This window comes from Anguilla rostrata, chromosome 8, assembly GCF_018555375.3.
Source record: "Anguilla rostrata isolate EN2019 chromosome 8, ASM1855537v3, whole genome shotgun sequence".
NCBI classification, from domain to species: Eukaryota; Metazoa; Chordata; class Actinopteri; order Anguilliformes; family Anguillidae; genus Anguilla; species Anguilla rostrata.
This window is the reverse complement of record NC_057940.1, coordinates 23,136,007-23,158,754: the sequence shown is the minus strand read 5'-3', so window position 1 is coordinate 23,158,754 and position 22,748 is coordinate 23,136,007. Positions and strand designations below refer to the sequence as shown.

The following is a 22,748-nucleotide window of genomic DNA, read 5'->3' as shown; positions in this document are numbered from 1 at the left end:
GGCAGTGGCAGCCATCTTGGATTTGTCCAAGTGAACTAATCCAATTCCAAGTGAATCCAACAAGCTATCTACCCTGCTATGTACCAGAGCAGCTAGCCGGATCAGAGGTGGTTTTCCAGCTAGCCACACAAAAAAAATGATAAAGAATTTTATAAATGCATTTTTTTAGCCCGACATGTTTATATGCAATGATAAGCCTATTCATTTTTGTGTCATTATTGGCAAGCAAGCAAGAAACAAAGTGAGAAAAATAGTAGCTTAAAGTTTTTGTTCGAGATGTGTAATTGGTTGAAATTATATCTTGTGTCCTATTATTGGTACTATTTACAGATGTCGTAATTGGCTGAAGTACTTCTGAAAAAGACATTTTGGTTCAACTGGACATTGACCAACGGGATGAATTAATTGTGGGACTGCAGGCAGAGAAAAAGAACAAAAGAAGTTTGGAGCTTTATTTTGCAGCTGTGTGAAGTCGTATCTGAATTTTGAGCATTTACATTCAGAGGGTAAAATTACCTCTGGTTGGGTGCGTTAACCTAGTTGAAATGAATATGCTCTATGCTTTCTCTACCTCTTCCAAACTCCAATCATCAAAACATTTGGTTTTTTAACACAACTATTATTTCCACAAACATATGGAATGAGCAAAATTCTCATTTACAAAACTGTTTCCTTTAGAGGCCTAGGGAGTTGTGCCTGCTTGGGTCAATTGGTGTCTTGCTGTGCCAACTTTATATGACATATACTCCTATGATGCAATGACTGCATATTTAGTAGACTACAGAGTGAGAAGAAACAGCAGCTGGCAGAATGCACACTGTGCGTTTCTAAACTGAAAGACCTTGTAGCTATGAGATGGGTCGACAAAAACCATAATAAATGGTTTTCCGAAGCAATGGCAAAAATGCATGCAGAAACTGGAACTGAAATCTGAGAATTTTTTATTACATTCCTCTTTACAATTTGAATAATAAAGCAGAAATGTATGCAGTTTTTACAATCACAGGACGCCCAGAAGGCCATATTATATGGGAATCATACTTTGGATAAAAACATGAAATAAAGAACATTAGACATAAGTGAAACACATTTCTCTGTGGAATGGGAGATGAAAACTAATTATTTACTCTCAAAACAAAAAGGTTTCTTGAGGTCAAGACAAAGAGTCGTTCATTGGTGGCTCTGAAGCCCAGGACTGTATCGTTGGAGTCCAGACTTGCAACCTGTTGCTTGGCAACCTGTCCCACTTTCTTGCCTTGCTTCCTGTTGAACAGCACAGTGTCCACAGGAGATGGCTGCCGATAAATAAATACCCTCCGCAGACACTCTCCCAGTGCAGCGTAGGAAAAGTTAGGAGCACAGGTGGCAAACTTCTTATCACGTTTTGATGCCTGGACATATCCTGAAATGTTACATAAAAAAAGCTTTAATTAGTCTTCATAAGTTAATTTTAGGAATGAAAAGCCTGTAAGTCTACCGTATCAGGACCAACTTATCTGATGCTCATCAGTTCTATTTTTTTGTTCCAGCCCCAAAAGTAGAAAATATTAAATAAAAAAATAAAAAAAATTTTACTCTCAAAGAAATGTAAATTTAGTATTTTTAGTCCTCATTTAAACATTTTTCTGATTTGACTAATTTTGACAAATAAAAATTCAAATGTGGTTGCATGTGCAGATAAACTGACTAACTATACCCATACTCTAGTGAACCCAGAAGCTATGAGAAGCAACAATACACAATGAGCTCCATAATGTTTGGGACAAACTCATTTTTTCTTTGTTAATTTTTTATTATATTTAATACAGTTTCCTTATAATTGAGCTATTTTGTGACATTTTCATGCTCCGATTTGCAAGAGGTGAGTCGTAATAATGATGTTTGGGACATATCAATGCTACGTAAATGAAAGTAGTCAAGTTTAGTACTTTGTTGCATAACCTTTACATGCAATGACTGCTTGAAGTCTGTGACCCATATACATCACCTGGTGCTGAGTATCATGTTGTGATGCTCTGCTAGGCCTGTACTGCAGCCATTTTAAGCTCCCTGTTGTTTCAGGGTGGACTGCTTTAAGTTCTCTTCAGCTTATGAAATCAATGTACAATTGGATTCAGACTGGGTTTGGGATCATTGTCTTGCTGTAGGATGAAGCACCATCCAATGGGTTTGGGGGCATTTGGTAGAACTTAAACAATTAAGATGGTTCTGTATACTCCAGAATTATTTCTGCTGCAGTTACATCATCAATGACGACAACTGAGCCAGTACCTGTGGCAGCCATTCATGCCCAAACTATACCACCATCACTACCATGTTTCACAGATGATAATTACCTGTGCTGCTGCAATACAACAAGAAATATTAACGACACTAGCAAAACACTTCTGTAAACATTTAGTTCATGAATGCAATTTCTCTAACTTTATGCCACTGCTCAAGTTAAACAGAGAATGAAAAATGCATCTTTCCGCAGTGGGATTCAGGACTGACTCACCGAGGGCATTGAAGGTGGCAATATGCTCCCACATGTTGTCTGGCTGGGTGGGGCGGGGCTGCCACACTAGGGCATCCACATCATGGCGTACACAGAAACAGGGCATCTCAGACGGACTGACGTCAACAGCAAAGAGAAACTGGTGACTTCCCAAATTCACCTAGTTATAAGAGAAATAAACAGCTATACCTAACTTGTGGACTGAATTACACACCACCCCTTTTCATTGAAAGGGAAGCAATTTCAAATAAATATTTTTTTTTTCTCCAGTTTTCATTTGGAATAGGTACACACGTTACAGCTAGACGTTAAAAGCAAGAATAGTTGTTAACATTTTTGTACCTCCTATCTTGCTTACCTTAAAAAAATATAACTTTAATAAATAAGTGGTAATGTTTCTTCTGGATAAAAAAAACTCAGAAACTGTGGCCCACCATAACCCGACCGCTTATAAATCAAGCTAATCAAAATGAGATTCATGTTGCGTAGGCTACAACAGGAGCCAAACAATGCATTCACACAGCAATATTTAATTGCAAACATACCCTTCCCCTGTAGTTTGACATCATTGTGGGTCCCAGAATATGTACCTCAAACGCAAAGTCATGCAGCCAGCTTTGGTTTTTCAGCTCTGTGAAATCATCGGTCTTGCCTACACTCTCCAAAAAGCCACTATTTTCCCCACTCAACCTTCACAACCGCTGGAAAACTTTACCCAAACTTAACCAGCGGACATTTAAGTGGTAAAGCAAATCATCAGCCTGCACTGCTGTCCAGTTACTAAACAAATTTACAAAGATTTAGCCCCCTTGCTTTTACAAAGTTGATTTACTAATACTTTCACAACTACTTTCCGTATTCCAGTTGTAATATAGATTTACACAGGGCCTCTTGGTGTATGATGCAGTGCAGAAATCCGTGTTCGCTGAATCCTCTTTTACTTTGTCTTTTATTCTTTTCAGAAGACCCACATTTTTCCCAGAAAGATTTGAAGATCAATCTGTGGTTGCATTTGTTCAATGTCAGATTGAATCTTCTGAAGCATGCAGACATGCAGTTAAACAGGTCCAATCCAGCAGTTTCCCATCATTGATTCCGTAACAAGAAACTGCTCTGTTATTTCAACGTTCTCATTTATTCCTCTGGCAAAGTAGTTGTGCTGTGTAGAGGATGTGCAATAGAAAAAAAGAGAAATCCTTGATTTTGCTGTTCAATTGGGAATTGTTTTGTTTGTGAGAAGCTAATCCACGCAAGAATGGTCTTGTTTTCAGGGAAAACTAAGCTAGCAGTCTTACCACACAGTCTTTCAAATATTCTCCTTAGGTCTGTAAGGGTTAAGAAGATATTCATCACCTTACAGTATACTTGTATAATCAAGAACAAGGAACCTTTTTTTAATCTCTCCACATCTTGGACAAAAAATGGTGTACCAGCTCAATCTGTGAAGACTCATCTCTTCAGAATGCCCCATGGCTCATCTGACCCTCTTAAGTGATTCTCTTAATATTTTTTGTATAATGTTATAGGTAAAGCTTTTTAAAGATGGGTTATCTGCATAGCGGTATTCTGCTTACAATACTTCCTGTTGGTTTGTTCAGTTAACTTTACACCTAATGATTATAAATGGGCCATCTTGCACATACAGTATCGCACTTCAGTATTCCTGAGACTCATATCGATGTTAAGAGCTCCTATTAAGAGACCATGCTTCTACACTTACATTCTCACATGTTCATTCTTTGCTTGAATTGAATATGTAATGAGCTAGGGTTTATTTGTAGCCTACCTGTACATTGGGGTGTGCAGAGATGCCACTATTTTTAATATATTTTTCAACTGATAAAAGTATTTGTATCTGCATTCAGATAGACACTGGAAGTTGGGGTGGTTTAAACCGGAAGTTACACAAAAGTCATGAGGAACACATTTTTAGCTTTCTATCCACTATCACTGAAATCCATCACCCACTAAGACATTAAATTCCTTACTAACCTATTCAGGGTTTCCCCCAGAAAAGTTGTTAGGCCCAGTGGCAAGTATCTTTTGACGGGACCGGCGGCCAAGTGTCTTTTTTGATGGGGGCCCGGCGCGGGCCAGCGACAGACTGATGGCACCATTAAGGTAGGGCCCTATAGTTTCTGTGATAACAGAATTACGGACAAAATCGCAGAATTGAGAATATAAAAAAGCTATAACGCAGATTCCATAGGGCCCTACATTAAGTCAGTGCTAAATGCTGACCGGAGATTTGAAAATATAACTACGTAATGTGAATGTTGTTATAAATAAGTAATTTATTCAACACACATTTTAAAAAATCAACAACTATTTACAGCATAGCATAGTCTTACAAAGAATCTGACAACAATGTACAGACTTGGAATGCTGTGTTTTCAACAACAACAAAAGAAATTAAATTAAATTAAAATAAATAATATCAAAGTTTTTGCACTCTACAAAAAAGTCCTGATTGGCTGCTGATTCTTACAGCCTTGGACTGCTTAAACAACAACAAAAGAAATTAAAATAAATAATATCAATCGCGAACCGGGTCCAAGTTGTCCTATTCATTGGAATCGTATGGCTCAGAGCTTATCGATTCCGCCTATCAAAGCCAGCATGTTTTTACGACAGCTGCGCATTGCAAAACAATGACGTAACGCCTTGGGGGAGGCACGCACGCAGGCAGCCTCTCTCTTTTTGACGGCAGCTGTTACAACAAATTTGATCCGGGCTGCCAGCCTTAAAACATTCTGTTGCGATAAAGATTCTAAGACAACTCAGCAATTTCTCTGGATTAACAGGTTATTTTCTAGCCTGAAATGCGATCGTATTACTAAATGGCTACACATGTCATGTAACGTGCAAGTAGTTGGCTATCTCCCTGGATATGTAATAGTAAATAGTAAATATTTAAACATATAGTAAATGTTTTTACCAATAAATAATAATAATAAATGCAATTTTATCCATGGAAATAACTATACAAAAAGGCAAAATAAATGTCGTGTTTGCGATTGCCGTCGTAGATGTCAGAAGGAAATGTCACTGATAAAAAAAGGTTTGCTCTCTTTGCAGTGGTTTGGGCTGGAAACGAGCTGTAAGAGCAGGATATGCACAACACTGCCTACTGATTGGCTACTGAATCTTACAACAATGTACAGCCTTGGAATGCTGGGCACATTTCAACAACAACAAAATACCTATGTATCTGTGTTACTGACTGTTTGGCTAGCTAGCTAAGTTAGCTAAATGACCACATTGTCGTGCACATCAATGTCATCAAGCTAACGTTTTTAATAAGTGAAGTCGTTATTTCGATGGCGCTTAATAAATCATGTAATGTTACAATGTATCGAACGTTACATTCATGCTACAAGTTTAATGTTACCTACACACTGCTTAAGTTAATATAAAAAGAATGTACTCACCGACGAGATGAAGTGATAACACAGTTTGTAACGAGGTTAGTTAGCCTACTAAAGAAATGGTCCCTTGTTAGGTACCGTTAGCTTGTGATAGTTGGAAGCATCAAGTGTTGAACGTCACTCTGTGCACAATGAGGGTAAAGAACAGACCTGCTGTTTCACGTTTTAACCAACAGATGTCGCTGGTGAGCTTTCCAACCGAGCCGCCCCACTGTAACTGTAGTTTAAAAGCTTCTTAAAAATACATTTTTAAATCTCCGATGCTTAGGCTCGGCGGATGCCAATCTGCCTTTGAAAAAATGATTCTGCTCTCCTATTGGTCCAAGTGCCAACCCCTCTTCATTGTACCAAACAGAGGGCCGGAATCTGCCAGATCATTTAGTATAGTCACTCAGCCAGAAAGCAACATACTGTGTAATGCAGGAAAGTGTTGCTCGTCTGTTAACGCGGAATAACTATTGATTACGCTCCGAGTAGGCCATCACTGAATAAAAAATACATGCAGTATGTGAAGGACAAACATTTGACAATTCAAAGGTAGATTGTAGGTATAATAATCTATCTTCATGCTACCTTAAGCAGGTTAGTTTGTATTTTGGTGAGCGACACGTGCAAACACTGCACTCGCTAGTCTGCGCAGTCTTTGAGTCACCTACAGGCAGGGCTGGAAATGGGGTGTGATGATGTCCAGGTAGTAAATATTAAGTGCGGATGCAGTTCCGTTTCAAATTGGCTCAGTTGGGCAACTTTTGAAGCAGGCTCTGAAGTTCTATTAATTTCAAATGCTGACGTTGCGTTTGTTGTAGATAAGCAGCCAGTGGGAATGCAAGCCTCTCTCTCTGCGAGCACTCAGAAGGCTTATTATTTGTTGGGTTTCCTGGCACTCTGCTGTATTCTGTGTCCTGAGATTATTACAGTAAGTTACCTAGCAACTAGGTTTGCTGAAATTATAGTTTTTGGATGATTGTGACAACTTTTTGCCTCCTGTTATGTATGCATGCTGCAAACTGTAGAACCTAGCTAATTTGCTTGCTAGTTTGCCATACTCTGTGGGGGATCTACTCGCACTCGATAGCTGCCTAACACCACTAGCTAGTGAGCTAAAGTTGGCTAACAAATTGGAAACTTTAGATCAGAAATCCAGAGATGAGGTCCGAAGCGAGGTGGTGACAGGAAGTAAGGTGACAAGACATAAAGGCTTGGTACCTCGCAAATACGAAGTGCACCGATTGCTCAGTATTTTAGCTTTCCAAAAAAAAAAAATGCAATACGGCTGGTTGTCTCAAAAGCTGGTTTGACTTCTACAGAACATTGTGTGTTTGGGTTATTTTAAGTTAACAATGGCCAGCTGGCACTCTTCAGTTGGAACTATAGTAGAAAAGGGAACACTCCCCACATCCCGAATCCCTGACCCCTGCCCCCCCCCCCCCCTTCCACGCAAGGTTGGAATTATCTACTGTTAGGACTTGTTGATGACTAGTTGAGGGCTAGTTATATCCTAATATGCAAGACAACAGAATTGAAAGAAGGTGTGCTGTCATCAGTACATTAGAATGCTTGGCACACTTAATTGCCTTTAAGTAATTCATCAATATTACAGAGGTTCAGATGAAAAGGCCTGATAATAAAGGACAGAAAAGATCTCACCACATGGGTAGGTTTCATTGTCTCTCCATCAAACCGCATCAGACTTGAGCTGTCCTCAGGGAAGATATCACAGTCTTCCAATTCTTGCACATTGCATGGAGGTTTATCTTTCTCTGGGTCGTCAATCTGGAAATAAAATAAATGAATATTATTTTAATTTTGTTGAAGACACATTACCCTTAACAGCATTTTAGATCCAAACAAAGCTGGCAAAATGCATTTATATCAGCAGAATCAAAATTATGTTATGTTATCTGTTTTTTTACGTTAACTTATGTTTTTGTTTTGTAAAACAGCCATATATAGCTCCAAATGCACAACCTCCAGTAATTTGGATTATATGTGAAATGCACAGCATCACGACAGACAGCAGACTTGCAACCCAGTCTCATAATTATGATCACCAAAGGAAACAAGACCAGGTCTAAACCTAGTATATGGCTGGACCTAACACACTTCATCTGGCCGACCAATGGTGTAACTTCATAACTTGGCCGACCAATGGTGTAACTTCATCACTCAGTCACAGACATTCGCATTTATAGGGCTGGCCCTACTGTTGCGGTCCAGCCAAAAATGAATTTTCGTAAATAAATAAAAAAACAGCTGATATTCTTTTACTATATAGTATGGTACTGCATGTGGGTGTACACTACACAATGCACCAGGGCCAGGTGAGTGAAGTATTTCGGGCATCTCAGGTTTTGTTTTGGCAAAAAATATAATTTCTATGACCTCTCATGCTACAGTCAATGCTGTGGAGGCTACACTCTTTATATTCATTGTTGAACCAGTTTTGAACAATCAAAGTCCCTCCAAAGAATGGGAAAGAAGGGCAAAAAGATCCTGTCTACCCTGGGCAGTGTGGGCTGGTTAAGGCAAAACTGAACTGGGTCCGTAATGTAGTAATTAATGTGCAACAAAAGCTGAAGCAACCACACCAATTACTTTACATATGCTGAATTTAACAAATCTAAAATAAAATCAGTAAGTGCATCTTGTATTTTCGGATTTTAAAACTATTTACATTTTTCCTTAAAGAGTAAAGAAAAAAATCTCTTGGGATACGAACACAATTTCATCTATTCACCAGGTGAACAGGCCCATTTGGATAAAAGAAGATGTATTAATTGGTTTTAGACTGCAGTGCTTTAGACTGCAGAACAATGCTTTGAACAAGACAGTAGCAACAATCAATGTAGTAGCAACACTCTACATATAACACCCCAGAAATAACATTAGGGCTATGATAACCACCAACTTGTCCTTTCATTTGACAGTTCATGGCATGGAAATGGGCAGCAGCTGACTTGAAATTGAATTTTTGAATTGTCTCAATCAGCTGAACACATGAAAGAGAAAGTTCCAGGAGCTCACCAAGTCTTCTGCATTGACATCATCCAGGCTTGGGTTCACCACACTTTCCTCTGTCCTATCCCTGATCACCAGCTCTGGCCACATGGGCCCTATGTTCTTCTTCTGCAGAAAGACTTCCAGGCTGAGAAAAAGATGTTTAATGTTTAACACACAGAAGAGTATATCCTCATGTTAGTTTACAAATATGATCAGAACTATAGATACAAAAAACCTGCGTAAGGTTTGCAAATGGCTGCAGTGAATGTTCAAAAGACATGATAAAATAAGTTTTGCCATTATTTGGTGTATCTTGCTTTTAATACTACATTTTAATAAGAAATAAGTGAAATAAAAATAACATTTTGTTCAATAATACTACTACTACCAGTAATAATAAAATTATTATTGTCAATATTTAATTATTGCTCAAAGCAATGCTGCATTATTAAGAAAGGTTGAATCTTTGTACTAGCTTCTAACGAAATTGTGAAGAAGTTCCTTTGACAAAAAAATGGCTGCTTAATCAAATTAAGCTGGAGCGTTTACCTTTCAACATTACAAGTTTAAACAATCACTAGTAGGTTAGTTCATCTATGAGCATGCCATGCTGAATAGCAAACTGCTGAAAAGTATGTTCAGAATTTTGAAAACAAATAGTCCAAATATCAGTAAACTGCATGTCCGAAACAGTCTTACCTTACTTATGATATGGGCTTTATAAACCCTGAACTAATATAAAATACACACTTGAATGTACAATACAATCCTGCAAGAGAAATGCTCCAAACTCCACCAGGCGCCTTCCACACACACACACACACTCAGAAATGTAAGAAAGAGGAAGCCGAGCAGTGCAATGTGACAGAATGTGTGATAATGCTGTGGCTCCGCCCCCCTGCATCTCTCTCTCTCTCTCTCTCCACCACAAGCAGGAAGTGTGTGTAAGACACAAGCAAACAGGCAAGAGCACTGATCCAGATATGACACTGATCCAGACATGCACATCCCTAATTGTTACTTTGGAAACAACCTGGGCATGATCCCTGAACAAGAATGCCTTCCTGTTCTCCAAAGCTTCTCCAACCTCAAATTTGCATAGCTTTAAAAAGGAACGGAGGTAAATATTTAAACAGGTGAACTGTTTACTATGCTTTTTCAGTAGTGCAGCAGTGGCTGTGTAGTAGTACTTACATTTTGTCATCTTTCATATTCCATGTGCTGGCTGTGGGATCCACTGGAGCATGCAGGTGGCCGTCTATTAGAGGGGTGTAACCCTGAACCCCCACAGACAGGCTATCCATGGATAACTTGAACTGGATGTCTTCCTTAGTGGCCTCATTTGGCAGATGAACTGTCACTGTTATGTCTTCAGCCGTTTGTTGCCAAACATAGATGGGATCTGAAATTACATTAAGAGGTCTTAATGGCATATATCACCGTTTTCAGTTGAAGCATAACATCATTTAACCCCTTCTGTATCGCCCCATTTAACACAAGCCTGAAAATGGCATACCCAAAATAAAAATGGTTACTATTCTTGAACTGTTTTGAATACAGGCATAATCCTGGTCTCTACTGAAAGGAGACCCTCGGGAGTTTGTTTTCTGATATAATTACTCTAAATATTACTGAAACAAAGTAACAGAAGTTCAAACACAGTGCAAGTGGAAGTTTTTTTTTTTCTCAACTAAAAGATTTTTTTTTTGTGTGGATACAGATGCTTGAGGCTCTGCCTGGTGGGCTAACACAATACAGACACAACCACAATGCAGAACAAATCCTGGTTCAAATTTGATGACAATGCCACCAAAATGACCATTCAGAATCTATACATACTGGAGATAACAGCATTCTTTTATACACCATATGTTCAGCATGGTGAAATGGACAACAATGATATTTCCTCCAGAGAATTCCTAAGTAAACAATGGAGGTTACAATGGAAGTTAGCACGTTTTTGGGACTAAAATGACTATAGATTTCGTTTACTGGATTCTTGCTGAGTCAATCATACCGATTTTATTATGATGCGTGTCGTCTGTGGATTTCCAAAATGCAAAGAATGTGAGGACCCCCCCAAGCTTGTTTTGCCACCCCACGTTACAAAATAAGGAACCGTTGTCGCTAAAACATTGGCATTATAAAATAGTTTCTAGATATAGAACCGTGAGTTTTAACACTTTCATATGGTGCATCGTGTGACTAGACTGATTGAAAATTAACATACAAAACTTAAGGAGTTAAGAATTTTCTAAAAAAAAAATTTCCAAGTAGCACCATGTTCCATGTCCTGTTTTCTTAACACTTGACCTACAAAAATCTGGCTTGAATGTTTTCATGTGTATTGCGTAAATCTGTGTCACTGACTTTTTGGCAGTTAATGCAGTGATTAAGCTTCTTTGTCATTTTGCATAACCGAGAGCCCTGGTCCATATCAGGCATTTACTGGGTCGTGACATTTGATCCAGTGATAAATCATCTCATCACTTTGAATGACAGAGAGCAAATGTAGTTTTACCTGTTTTTTGCTCCAGCTCCATGGCCTCTGGTGCAGACTGCCCCACCGGTTCCCCATCAACCTGTGTCAATCTGAAGGGCTTTTCTGACAGCACCATCAGCCCAAGCCCCTGAGGCTCCACAGCAGCATAATGAGGAACACACTTCCCCTGCAACAACCTCCTCCTGCTCACTTCATATTTTTTCCCCTCACCTAAAACATGATATAGGGAAGCCTCAAAACAGTACATGTTCACAGTGTAGTCAGCAACACATTTACTAATTGAATGACAAACAGTGCTGCAGGCACTGTGATTTACAGTGATTTGAAAAAGGAAATACACCCTCCTTCAATGCCTCGGTTTGACATATTAATGTGTAAACTCAGAACTAATGCTCATCTAGTCCTTACCAAGCACTGACAATAGATTTAATCGAACCTCATTTGACAAATGACACAAAATACATGAATTTGTCACTATTTATTCAACCAAAAATAAGCCCACATGCAGAAAAAGTGCATGCCATGATTTGTAGAACCCCATTCATCAGCAAAAGCAATTTTCTATATTTCTGTCTCTTGCAAAACTCAGAGGAATTCTGGCCCACTCTTCCTTAAAATAACTGCTAATCGATGTTTGTGGGCATTTGTTAATCAGGGATGCAAACAGATCAGTGTCAAAAAAGGTGACAAATCCAAGTACTTGTTAAAGTTAGGGGGGTCTGGGTTCATGCTCCCTCAGGCGAAAGGTTACCATTTAAAAGCCAATTTCTGGTCATTCATTAATATATAACATAAATTAACCCATACTGGCGTCTGCCATATCTTGCTACTGCCATACTATGAGTTTTGATATATATATATATAAAAAAAAACATTTATAAAAACCAAAATAGGTCATGGTCATATAAAAATAATACAGATGAGTGACAAGACACAGACCTATTACACTTGCGCCATTATGGTATCTGATAGGCTACACTGACTAGCCAGCTGAATAGCAAATGGGATAAATGCCAATGTCCACAGAAAACAGTTTGGACGCATTACGAAGGGAGCCAAGCAGTATTCAAATGATTAAACTGACAGTTTTTGGTATCCAGGTGTGGTTTTCATGGTCATTGATTTGCATTAACGTATTTCCATTTAACTGACAGACTTGATTTCACATCAAATGAGTGACGGTTAAAACCACAGCCTTGGATGCAGAGAAGTCAACTATCCATTCAAAAAAGTAGCTTCGGAGGAAGAGAAAGGATCATTACTAATATATACAGCATTCGACATTTAAAACAGCCTAGATCTGACTAATATTATGGGATGAAAAAATACTTTTTTTCTGTCCAAACATATATAGTATATACACATATAGACATACATATTTGACACATGGCCATATATACATAAACCAAAAAACTGGCATATCAGTGCCCAGGAGACACCAGCTCCCATTCACATGGGAATGATGTTGCATGCCCATGCAAACAAGAGGGAAATGGTAGGCACCCTTTGGGTGTTTGCATCTCCTATGACTCTGTGTACTTAACCTCTCAGTGCAGATGGGAAACAGTGAAAGTCCTCAATTTCACAATGAACAGGTTGTCTGGCCTACAAAGATATGTGGTGGTGGTCTTCACATTTAGAAGGCAGTTTTCAGAACTTTGGGAGACTTCACAGACCTTGCTCCACGGTTCCATGCTCTGGACCATGTCCACTATGCCATGGTGAATTAGCTTGTCTTTCTCACTGACCCCATTGGCTGTTCCAAAGGGAAATTTCCTTAAAATTTCAACCATGTCAGCTTTATCACTGGGTAGAGACCAGAGGAAAATCAGCTCCCCTGTGTTCAACCAGTTAAAGCACCCTTAAATAATTTTTTTTTTTTAATAAAAAAAAAAAAACCCCGGTGGCCCATCCTGGTATCCAGGAACAAAAGTGAGAATGCTAAATAGCAGCCATTCCCCCCAGGGACCAAATTTGCTGCTATTATTGCTAAACAAACAATTGTTATGGCTCACCTGTCCAACTACACATTCTACACACTAAAAATTATTTCAAAGATATGTATTATTAAAAGTTATTTCTGGATTATTTGTCCACTAACTACAGTATTTGTCCACTAACAAATTATTTTATTCACAAACATTTCATTTTCAGTGTTAAGTTTGAATTAAACATTCAAAAACAGTATCATTCACACAGTGATCTGTCGTGAGTACAGGTAGCCCAACAGGGCAGTACATAATTGCACATAGCATCACACAAGGATGGAGGCGACTGCTCCACTCTATGCATTGTTCACTAAAGTAGACTACAGAGGCACTTACCATGATCTTTTGAGTTACTGATTGTGAGCCATTCCAGAGAAACAAAGAAGCCACTTCCGCTGTCAGCTGATTGTTCCCTCTGGATACGCAGCAGGGCCAGTTCCACTGAATGGGCTGCATCGTGGAGGTGGGAGAGGCTGTGGACGATGATGAAGGGCTCTCCCATATCCTCACAGAACATAAGCTGGGGAAAGGGAACCATCACAAATCAACAGGCTTTCAAACTCAGGATGGCCCCAATGATTTCAGGCATCACAATGGTCTACCATGAAGTCCCTTTGTGAGTTTATGAGCAGATATGTGTGTGCAAGCAATTGTGTACATTTAGGTGTGTGTGTTCCCTATTCTATTAAGTGCGTGTTGTGTGTCAGTGAGTGCATGCGCCTGTGAAAAAGAGCAAACAGGCCTTTTCAATAGTCCCAGTCTTCTCATGTGAGTGAGAACTGGTGTCCCACAAGGCAAGCTGTGCGACAGCAATGGTGTGCAACATTTTTGGTTTAATTTTTTCTTCAGTTTGCTATTTTGAGTACTTTATTTCTGTATTAATAATCTTATTTAAAACCAGTTCTGATTCACTGCCCTGCCTGTAGGCATGTATCAGTCCAGGTAAAGGGCGAGGCCAACGGTACATAAGGTTCTGGGTGTAGGTCGGTCGTTTGGGACATTTGGGCCCTGAGGCCATTTCACAAACTGTGATTAAGCAGCAAATCTGAATTATTTCTATAAGTCTGGTTAGGTTCTCAGACAACTCTTTCATGAAGCAAGCTCGACTAGATGCCAGTTGTCACTTAGCCAACATATGCGTTGGGGCTAGCCTGGTCAGGAGCAGGCAAACGTGGTTCAAGCTTGACTTAATTGCAGCAGGTGTTAGTGACATCATCACCAACTCGGATGGACCACTGGCTTAGATGCAACACGTTACAGACATTCTCGCCCCCGCCTCCAAGTAATTCCTTTTTATGTTGTCATTTCATTAAAATATTTACAATAGAATTTTTTGACTGTTTTTAATTTTTCTCTGATCGAATGTTTCAGTCCACATACACTTTAAACAGGCTGTTTAAATAGTCCATGAACATGCACGTAACTTCATTTCCAAAACCTGGCTTTCATCAGGCCTGAATTAGCTTCATGTAGCTCTGAATCGGAATTGATCCAGGCTATGGATCTAACACGGCTAATTCAAACCCGGATTTTCTTAGCCAGCATCATGAAATGCCCCCCTGCTCTGAGGATGGTGTTTTGGTTAATGTTCCTGTTTGTTTGGCTGGTGGTATTTTTTAAATGTTTTTCTTGTTGTTGCATTTAGTCATTTATGTGGTAGCACTGTAAATAAAACTTCACTTTGATTGGCACCGGAGTACTGACGTGCTACCATTTCTTCTGCCATCGACTATTCAGTGGAACATCCCTACCCGGCTTCACCACAGTGCCGGTGTGACAGTCTTGTGTTCCTGGCATGCACGCACATGTGCGTGCAATAATACAGTCTCATCCTCCCACACAAGCACACAAACTTGCCTATACATGCATTTTTGTGTTTTTTGTGGGCACAGGATTGTGTGCGAGTAAGTGTGGGCAGAAGGTATACGCGAGTCTGCATTTTTATTTTGGAGAATTTTGAGTGACTACAAGCACATGTGTATCTGTGTGAGAATGTGTGTGTATTACCTACCTCCCACCTGCTGACGGCACCCTCGCCCCTCTTTCCAGTGTGCAACAGGTACAGCCTGCCCATTCCGTCAGAGAGAGCAGCCCAGGTAGCTGAGGTGAGGCTGAGAGAAGCACACAGGCGATTCTCAGACCGGTTTTGGTCTGAGAGCATACAGTACACCTCCCTAGGCTTCCCCAGTGCTGTGTCCTGGACAAAAGACATCAAGTGTGAAAGCCTGTTCTTGTTCCTTTTATTCAGTCCTTTGGTAATATAAGATTACCAAAGCACTGTATGCACCTAAAATAAAAAATACATAAATACAAAATAATTGTATAGTACTTTAAACATGGAGAAATTTGAATAATGCAGATGCAGTATTGGATTTGGTAAAAATTATTTGTTTTCTAGCGAGCTAACTGCTGGTTTGCCATTTAGATAATTAACTACTGCTTGTAGGGTACATATCAGGATTGGGATGATTTCAAAATTGAATTCAAATTGCTCTCTTTCAGTTCCATCAGTTAAATTGTTTTCAGGATCAATTCATATAATTCAACAAAAAATAAATTTAACAAGGATAACCCATAAGACCGACACTGTAAAAAAGACTGGCAGAAATACTACCAGTGAAAATGAATAAACATTTAATGAAATGAAAAAACAACATAAATCCTGTTATTTTCTGAGATGGCCATTACTATATAATGAGTTATTGCCATTATTCTACATGACTTTGATATTGTTTTGGAGAAAAAAGAAAGGAAATATGTAATTTTTAAAACAAACTTTCCTGCAAAAAGTAGTGTATTTTTAGTGTAAAATAAAGTGTTCAAACACACATGCACTCTATGGCTTGGATGAATACTTGACTTGGATTGGCTGATGACTTTGTGTATGACATTTACTGTATACTGCACAGCAAAATTTGAGCAAATACATCCCATTATTAAAACAAGTTCAATATTAATTTGCACAAATATACTGCATAATGAAAGACCAATAAATTCAAAAAAGAAAATTTTAATTCTATTATAATGAATTCCACAAAAGACAGATTTAATATGCAATCTTGTTTGAAGCCCAGCATGGTAAAGATACAATGTTCACATATCTACGGGATTGAGGTGGATGTGCACTATGACTTCCACAGAAATTTAATTCCATATGTTTCAATCCTCTTTGCCCATTGATGTGAATTTCTAGCTGGGAAGTGTCTCCCAGTACTTTTAGAGTAAGTGCTACTGAAGGACAGGAGGTCTTTCAAGCAGCACATTCGGGACAAGGAAAGCATCCCCCTCTAGTGGCAGAGAGAAAAGATTATTGCCATTGAAACTTATTACAATGCAGTCATTTTTGCTTTTGAAAACTGTGATGGTATATCAAAAAGGAGCTAGGAATTGTGTTTTAGAGACACATAGTGTGTGGATGGATGCTTTGGATGGTTGGGTACTGAAACCAGGAACCACTATGGTGCCGGTTCGCATACTACCGGTACCGACTGGACCAAATCACAATGCAAATTTTCGGTGCCTCATTTTGGTGCCACAAGCCTTCACTAGCTAAAGTTACACTTGCTCTGTTGACTCCGTAATTGACAGCAGGTACCATTAGCGAGCTAGCGAATGTTAAACTTGGTCAAAATGCCAAAAGCGAAATGGTATAAAGTATAAATCATAATTTAAACAATTAAATTGTTCAAATTAAATTGCATTTTTTTGCCTTTGCAGTAAAAAAGGACATTCTTTAATGTCATTGTTTCCCCTCTTTATTTTAAAGAAGGTATCTGTTCAGGCACCGTTCAGGCTCCAGCATAGCTTTTGAAGTATTATTTTTTGCATCAGTATCGACGAAAAAAACAATACACATCCCTAATGTTCATGTGAGAAACACCTTGACTGGCCTACTTACCAATGTTACACTGAGATTGAGCACCCTGCCCATGCAGTCCATGAAGTACACGCTATCGTCATACCAGGGATCAATTTGCAGGTAATTGTACATTCCAAATGCACGCATATGATCCAATGTGTACTGATTGTCCTTCAGTTTCACTTCTGCCACAGCTGAAGAAAAGACGGGAAAATGAAGATGTCACTGACCAAATGACTATTTTTTCTGGTTCTACAGCTTGTGAAATCTAAGATTTTTGAAACAATCTATGAAAACTTTGGCAACTCATAGTTGGTTCCTGGGCTAACATTTTTGTTCTCTTGTTCTTCCTTGCTCCTGCGTTTAATATATGATAAAGCATACAATAGATGATCAAGTACTAACCCCACCACGGCTTTTGCCTGACACTATGATTTTGATAGAAGGAAGTGATTTTGTTCATAAGAGGGAATATGGTTGGTGTGATTCCAGAGGGTACCACCTTGAATAGACTTAGCGTCTGGAAGTGGAAAATGGACGTTCACAATGTTTCAATTTGAAGAGGTTTGGTGCCATTTGGAGAGGTTTTGGGGGCACTTGGGCCCCCCTTGGTAAAACAAAGGAACATTTTTGCTGCTTTGTTCAGTTGACTCCAAACTCTTTTCCTGATGCTGTATACATCATGGGCTATGATTGGAAAAACAAATCTGGTTTCGTCCTGTATCATAAGTACATGTAATCACTGCAGAATTCAGAAAATACAAAATGATTTTTAGATTTCTCTGATGTTTTTCACAATAAATATGTCCTGTATGTTAACTGTGTGAGACTCCTACAGGAGAAAAAAAAACGATAAGCATGCAGGGATGGATGTTGCACAGTTGTCATTTAGTTGAAGCAATTTAACTACAAGTTTAATGGGAAATTAAAACCGGATAATTAAAAGCCAAAATAATTATACATTTAGGCAACGTTGCACATCAGCGTTTTCACTTTGACCTGCATTTGCATTGCGATAAACTAGAAACTGTCAGCGATTGGTGGGCGTTGCTTACAGAGATAAACAACTAAATTTAAAAAATCTTTTTTGGGTGGGGACATATCTACTTGGGCGGGCCGCTCAAGTAAAGTCAATGTATGGGAAACACTGCTTTGGCATACAACTGACTCCACATGGCAGTGGTCACACACGAGCACCAACTTTTTGTTTCTGAACACCTACTTAAACAATTCGTACGACTAGGCTGCCTGTATTATGACAGCCCATGGCTTTTAGGGAAACATTGTTCACATTTTTGGACGAGCTAGGTTCCTATTCCTGACTGCATCAAAGCCTGTGCATGTTAGCTACTGGTACAATTAAAACCATCATCAAAACGGCAACACATTTTCACCAGATTGCTGGGTGATGCAGCGATGCAGGAGTATGACAAGGAATCTAGAAAACATCCGAATTGCTGCTTTACTCACCAGCATCTAACTCTACGTTATACGTTGGCAAAGGATCCAAAGACAGCCGATAACTTTCAAAGTTTGGATCCAGCAATTTTTTGTTAATCTTCAAGGAACTATTTGAAGCAGCCATTATTACTTTGATAAAATGGCAGGTATCAAGTTTTCCCGGCATATGCACGGCTAACCTTCCCTTCTATACAGAATTTGAGCACGCTTCCGAGAGAAGTGTGACGATGCCAGAATAAGAAAGTGACTTCCGGTGAGCGCGAGAGCTGAAAATATCAAAATAGAAGCTACATTTGTACACTTCCTAATATACAAAAACTGGTGACTATGGCAGACTAAATCGGTCAAAATTAAATGAATACATTGATAATGACATTTATAATGACATGCACTGGCTTTTGCTTCTGCAACTGCACCAGTTGTGACCTTCTTTTGCTTGTACTTGCCTGCTGATTCAGAGGTTCTCTGTGCCAACCAGGACCAGAAAGGCCTCACTAAAGCTTGACCAATTTGTTATTGGGTTGCTGCTGGGACTTGTACCAACCAGATTTTAACCACAACCCTGAGCAGCTGCTTCCACAACAGAAGTTTTGCACAAGGTCCATTCAGTCTCAAATGTCCCCAACCTTTTCCAGGATATGGGAGAAACTCTCTGAGAGGAGGGAGGTAAAATCATTATGAACAGACCCTTCTGTTAGGTGTTCCCAGCAGACCCTTGCTACACGCTTGGGCCTACTTGATCTGTCGGGCAGCTTCCCCCACCAATTGATCCAACTCACCACCAGATCATGATCAGTTGACAGCACCGCTCCTCTGTTGTCCAAAACAAATGGCTGCAGGGCTGATGAAGTAACTACAAAGTCGATTATCAAACTTTGGCCGAAGGTGTTCTGTGTTCAAACATGGTGTTTGTTATGGACAAACCATAACCAGCACAGAAGTCCAATAACATAGCACCGCTCGGGTTCAGATCAAAGAGGCCGTTCCTCCCAATCACACCCCTCCAAGTTTCATAGTCATTGCCAACGTGAGCACTGAAGTCTCCCTGCAGGACAATAGAAACAGTAGGTGGGGTCTTTTCCAGCATCCCTCCAATCTTCTCCAAGAAGGCCAAATACTCTGAACTGCTATTAAATGCATAAGCACATATAACAGACACCAACGAAGCCAGGGACAATGGCTTGGAGAAGTATTGTTAATAGTGTAAATTCATTAGTTAATACCTTACATCCAAAACCACTACTCACAGACAAACCTACACTCTCACTAATTGTCGTACAGTTTATTTCTAATGTGACAACTGCTCATTCTAGTGCTCATAAACCTTAAAATTGATACAGAATATTTTAAAGTACTGCCTGAAGCAATCACACCAGTTTAGTTTATTCATTAACTCAGAATTATGGGTCTCAGGCCATTGTCCCATAATTAAAGGAAGTAGATATGACTTCATACGTTTCAAGAAGCTTGCATATGTACTGTACTTTCTCTGCTGAGAGTTTATATATTTTGTATAGTGAATCCTTGAAGAAACCAAGGGGATTAATTTGGTCTCTAAATAAATTCTGCTCTGCAAAAACACCAATCTCTACAGGATACTGCAGTAATGGAGACGGGTTGATTGGTCAAAAGTTAGTGCTTTTTCACGTTTAAATTTGATAGGCTGAACATAACCTGCTCCGGACCAGGCAGCATAAGTTAGCATAAGTAGTTGTGCAGCATAAGTTACCATGGCGTTATACCCCGATTTGACGTAAGTCAGCATTGTGGAAAACCCAGGGTTAAACTTAAGTTAGGTCACTAACCCCATAATTTTGCTTTGTAGTACACCCCTCTGGTTGACTAATTATTGTTATTATTATCAGTTGCAGTAGCAGTATATTTATTAAATATTGTGCTTCAAGAATGGACACCTGTATATAAAAATTCCTGTCACTGGCTTTGGTAGTGCCTGAGACTCTGCCTCATTTCACACAGCCGCTATTTGCATATGCAAATTACAGGGCTACTTACAGCTCGTTCCCACTCACTCCCCTTCCTGACAGTTGGGAACAAGTAGGAAAGGGAAAACCAAGTGGTTTGATTGTTGGTGTGTGACAACAATTATGAATAGGTTTTATGCACAGAAGCTTTCCAAAAGGACACCTTCTGACATAAATACCAGCCTTAGCCAAAAAGAGGAAGTGTGCTGTAACGTCGTCGTTGTTGCTGTTCTGGCTTCTGTCGCTGTCCATGTGCATTCGTTGTGAACTCCTCGGTCTCCCCGGCAGCAGAGATAAAGGTTAGAACTAATCTTGTAACTGCCCACAGCTGCGACTGCCAGCCGGCTAAGCCACTCCCCCATCTCTCCACCTGCAGCCAGCACCACAACCACGCCGCCCCCTCACATGTGGTTTGTGTGGTTCCAAAGGGTACCACCCTTTACAGAATTAGCTTCTGGTAGTGGAAGATGGCTGGGGAAAAAAACGAATTCACATGGTTCCAATTTGGAGAGGCTTGGTGCCATTTGGAGAGGTTTTGTGGACACTTGGGCCCACCTTTGGTAAAACACATCAAATTTTGCTGCTTTGTTAAATCGACTCCAAACGTTTTTCCTGGTGTCGAAAACATCCTGGAGTAACATTGTAAAACAAAATCTGGTTTTGTCCAGAAGTACATGCTATCACTACAGAATAAAGAAAACAGAGCAATTTTTGGTAGTAGTAGTAGCGGGGGAAAGGAGGTCAGGAGTGAAAAGTAATGGGAAGCATGCTAGGTTTTCATTTCAACCCTAATTTGGCACACCTGATTCTAATAATTCCAGCTTAATGACATCTCTAGCTGTTGAATGAGATGTTTGTTAGGGTTGGAGTGAGAACCCACAGAACTACAGATATCCAGGAATATTTCAACATAGGGGAAACATTTCAGCAGTTTTAGTTATAGCCAAGCATTTGGGCACTATATCGTACTCTGGTTCACAGTCTGATTACATAAACATTTAACTATGCACACATTTGTAGCAATGCACTGTGGGGAAAATGTGTGTGTGTGTGTGTGTGTATGTGTGTTTGCATGGGGTGGGGGGAAGGGCGGGGTGGTGACACTGCTATTTCGATCAAGGATGGGCAAAAGGCTGTAGGCTATTTACCTGCTGAGGCGCACAGTGACAATTCAAACACCATTTGACTCACAGGTGGATTGTAAAGTAGTGCTAACAAGTTTTCAAAAACCCTCCTTAAAATAAAAAGAATTCTAACATGAATGCCTCCTCTCAATTGTTGTGGGTAGTGATGGAGGTATTAGTGGTGCTCTAATACGATGAACATGACTCCCGGGGGGGTATTTCATAAAGCAGGATTACTGAGTTAGGCGGATACCTGCATTGTAATGACAGTAGCCCCGTCTATAGCTTTGTTTTAGAATGAGTGTTTGCGTAGGGCCAACAGTAAGCAAGCTAACTAGTTAAATTTAAGAAGCTGTGTGGCAAGTCCTTACAGGCCATGTTGACCTTACCTTACAGCTTTTTCATCAGCCCCTCTCCAAATCTAATGGGGTAGTACAAATATATGATGTGGTTTCACTTTGGTTCAAGGTTTGAAGGCTTCGTTCGCTGATCGAAAAGACAGTAATCTTCTCATGTGAGCGGATGTCTTGGAGCTACATAATGCAATTCTGAAGTACATGCTGTGATTGGTCAGAGTGATGTTGGAAGTGGCAAAAGGATGTCTTAAAATCAGATTGGCTGGACTAGGAATTTCTTTTTTTTTGTGCAAATTCTGCTACAAGGATCGTATCAATCTACAAATAAGGGCAGGCAATGCACAAATGTGAACCAGCTGCATTTATTTGCAGATTGGCTGAATTTATTTGTGAATCTGCTGCATTTATCTGTGCATCAGCTACATTTATTCGTGGATCAGCTGCATTTATTTATGGATCAATTACATTTATTTGTTTTTGGAATAATAATACCCCCAAATTCAAGGCTGTGTGGTGTGGGTGGGGTTGTTTTCAATTGTTAAAAAAAAAA

The 22,748-nt window shown here is 39.6% G+C and overlaps 1 protein-coding gene across 2 annotated transcripts; it reads right to left on the bottom strand.

Annotated features, from left to right (window-relative positions):
• Nucleotides 1-924: 924 nt before the first annotated feature.
• On the bottom strand, nt 925-20,978 carry nudcd1 (NudC domain containing 1). Of its 2 annotated transcripts, none has more exons than XM_064347087.1 (10): nt 20,750-20,978; nt 17,315-17,469; nt 15,428-15,613; nt 13,753-13,936; nt 11,447-11,638; nt 10,120-10,327; nt 8,950-9,070; nt 7,573-7,698; nt 2,498-2,657; nt 925-1,402 (listed from the first exon to the last, which is right to left on the bottom strand). In XM_064347087.1, exons 2-10 carry the CDS (start codon nt 17,420-17,422, stop codon nt 1,116-1,118), a joined length of 1,572 nt encoding a protein of 523 aa, XP_064203157.1. In that variant the 5' UTR covers nt 17,423-17,469; nt 20,750-20,978; the 3' UTR covers nt 925-1,115. The 2 variants fall into 2 exon arrangements, with proteins under 2 accessions (XP_064203157.1, XP_064203156.1); XM_064347086.1 differs by lacking the exon at nt 20,750-20,978 and adding an exon at nt 18,746-18,951.
• Nucleotides 20,979-22,748: the final 1,770 nt, after the last annotated feature.

Coding starts and splice junctions, on each gene's coding strand:
- nudcd1 (XM_064347086.1), bottom strand. CDS start 18,902: ATGCCGGGAAAACTTGATACCTGCCATTTTATCAAAGTAATAATGGCT. Junction 17,470..18,745: donor TAACGTAGAGTTAGATGCTG/GTGAGTAAAGCA, acceptor TCTTTTCTTCAG/CTGTGGCAGAAGTGAAACTG. Junction 9,071..10,119: donor AATATGAAAGATGACAAAAT/GTAAGTACTACT, acceptor TCTTTTTCTCAG/CCTGGAAGTCTTTCTGCAGA.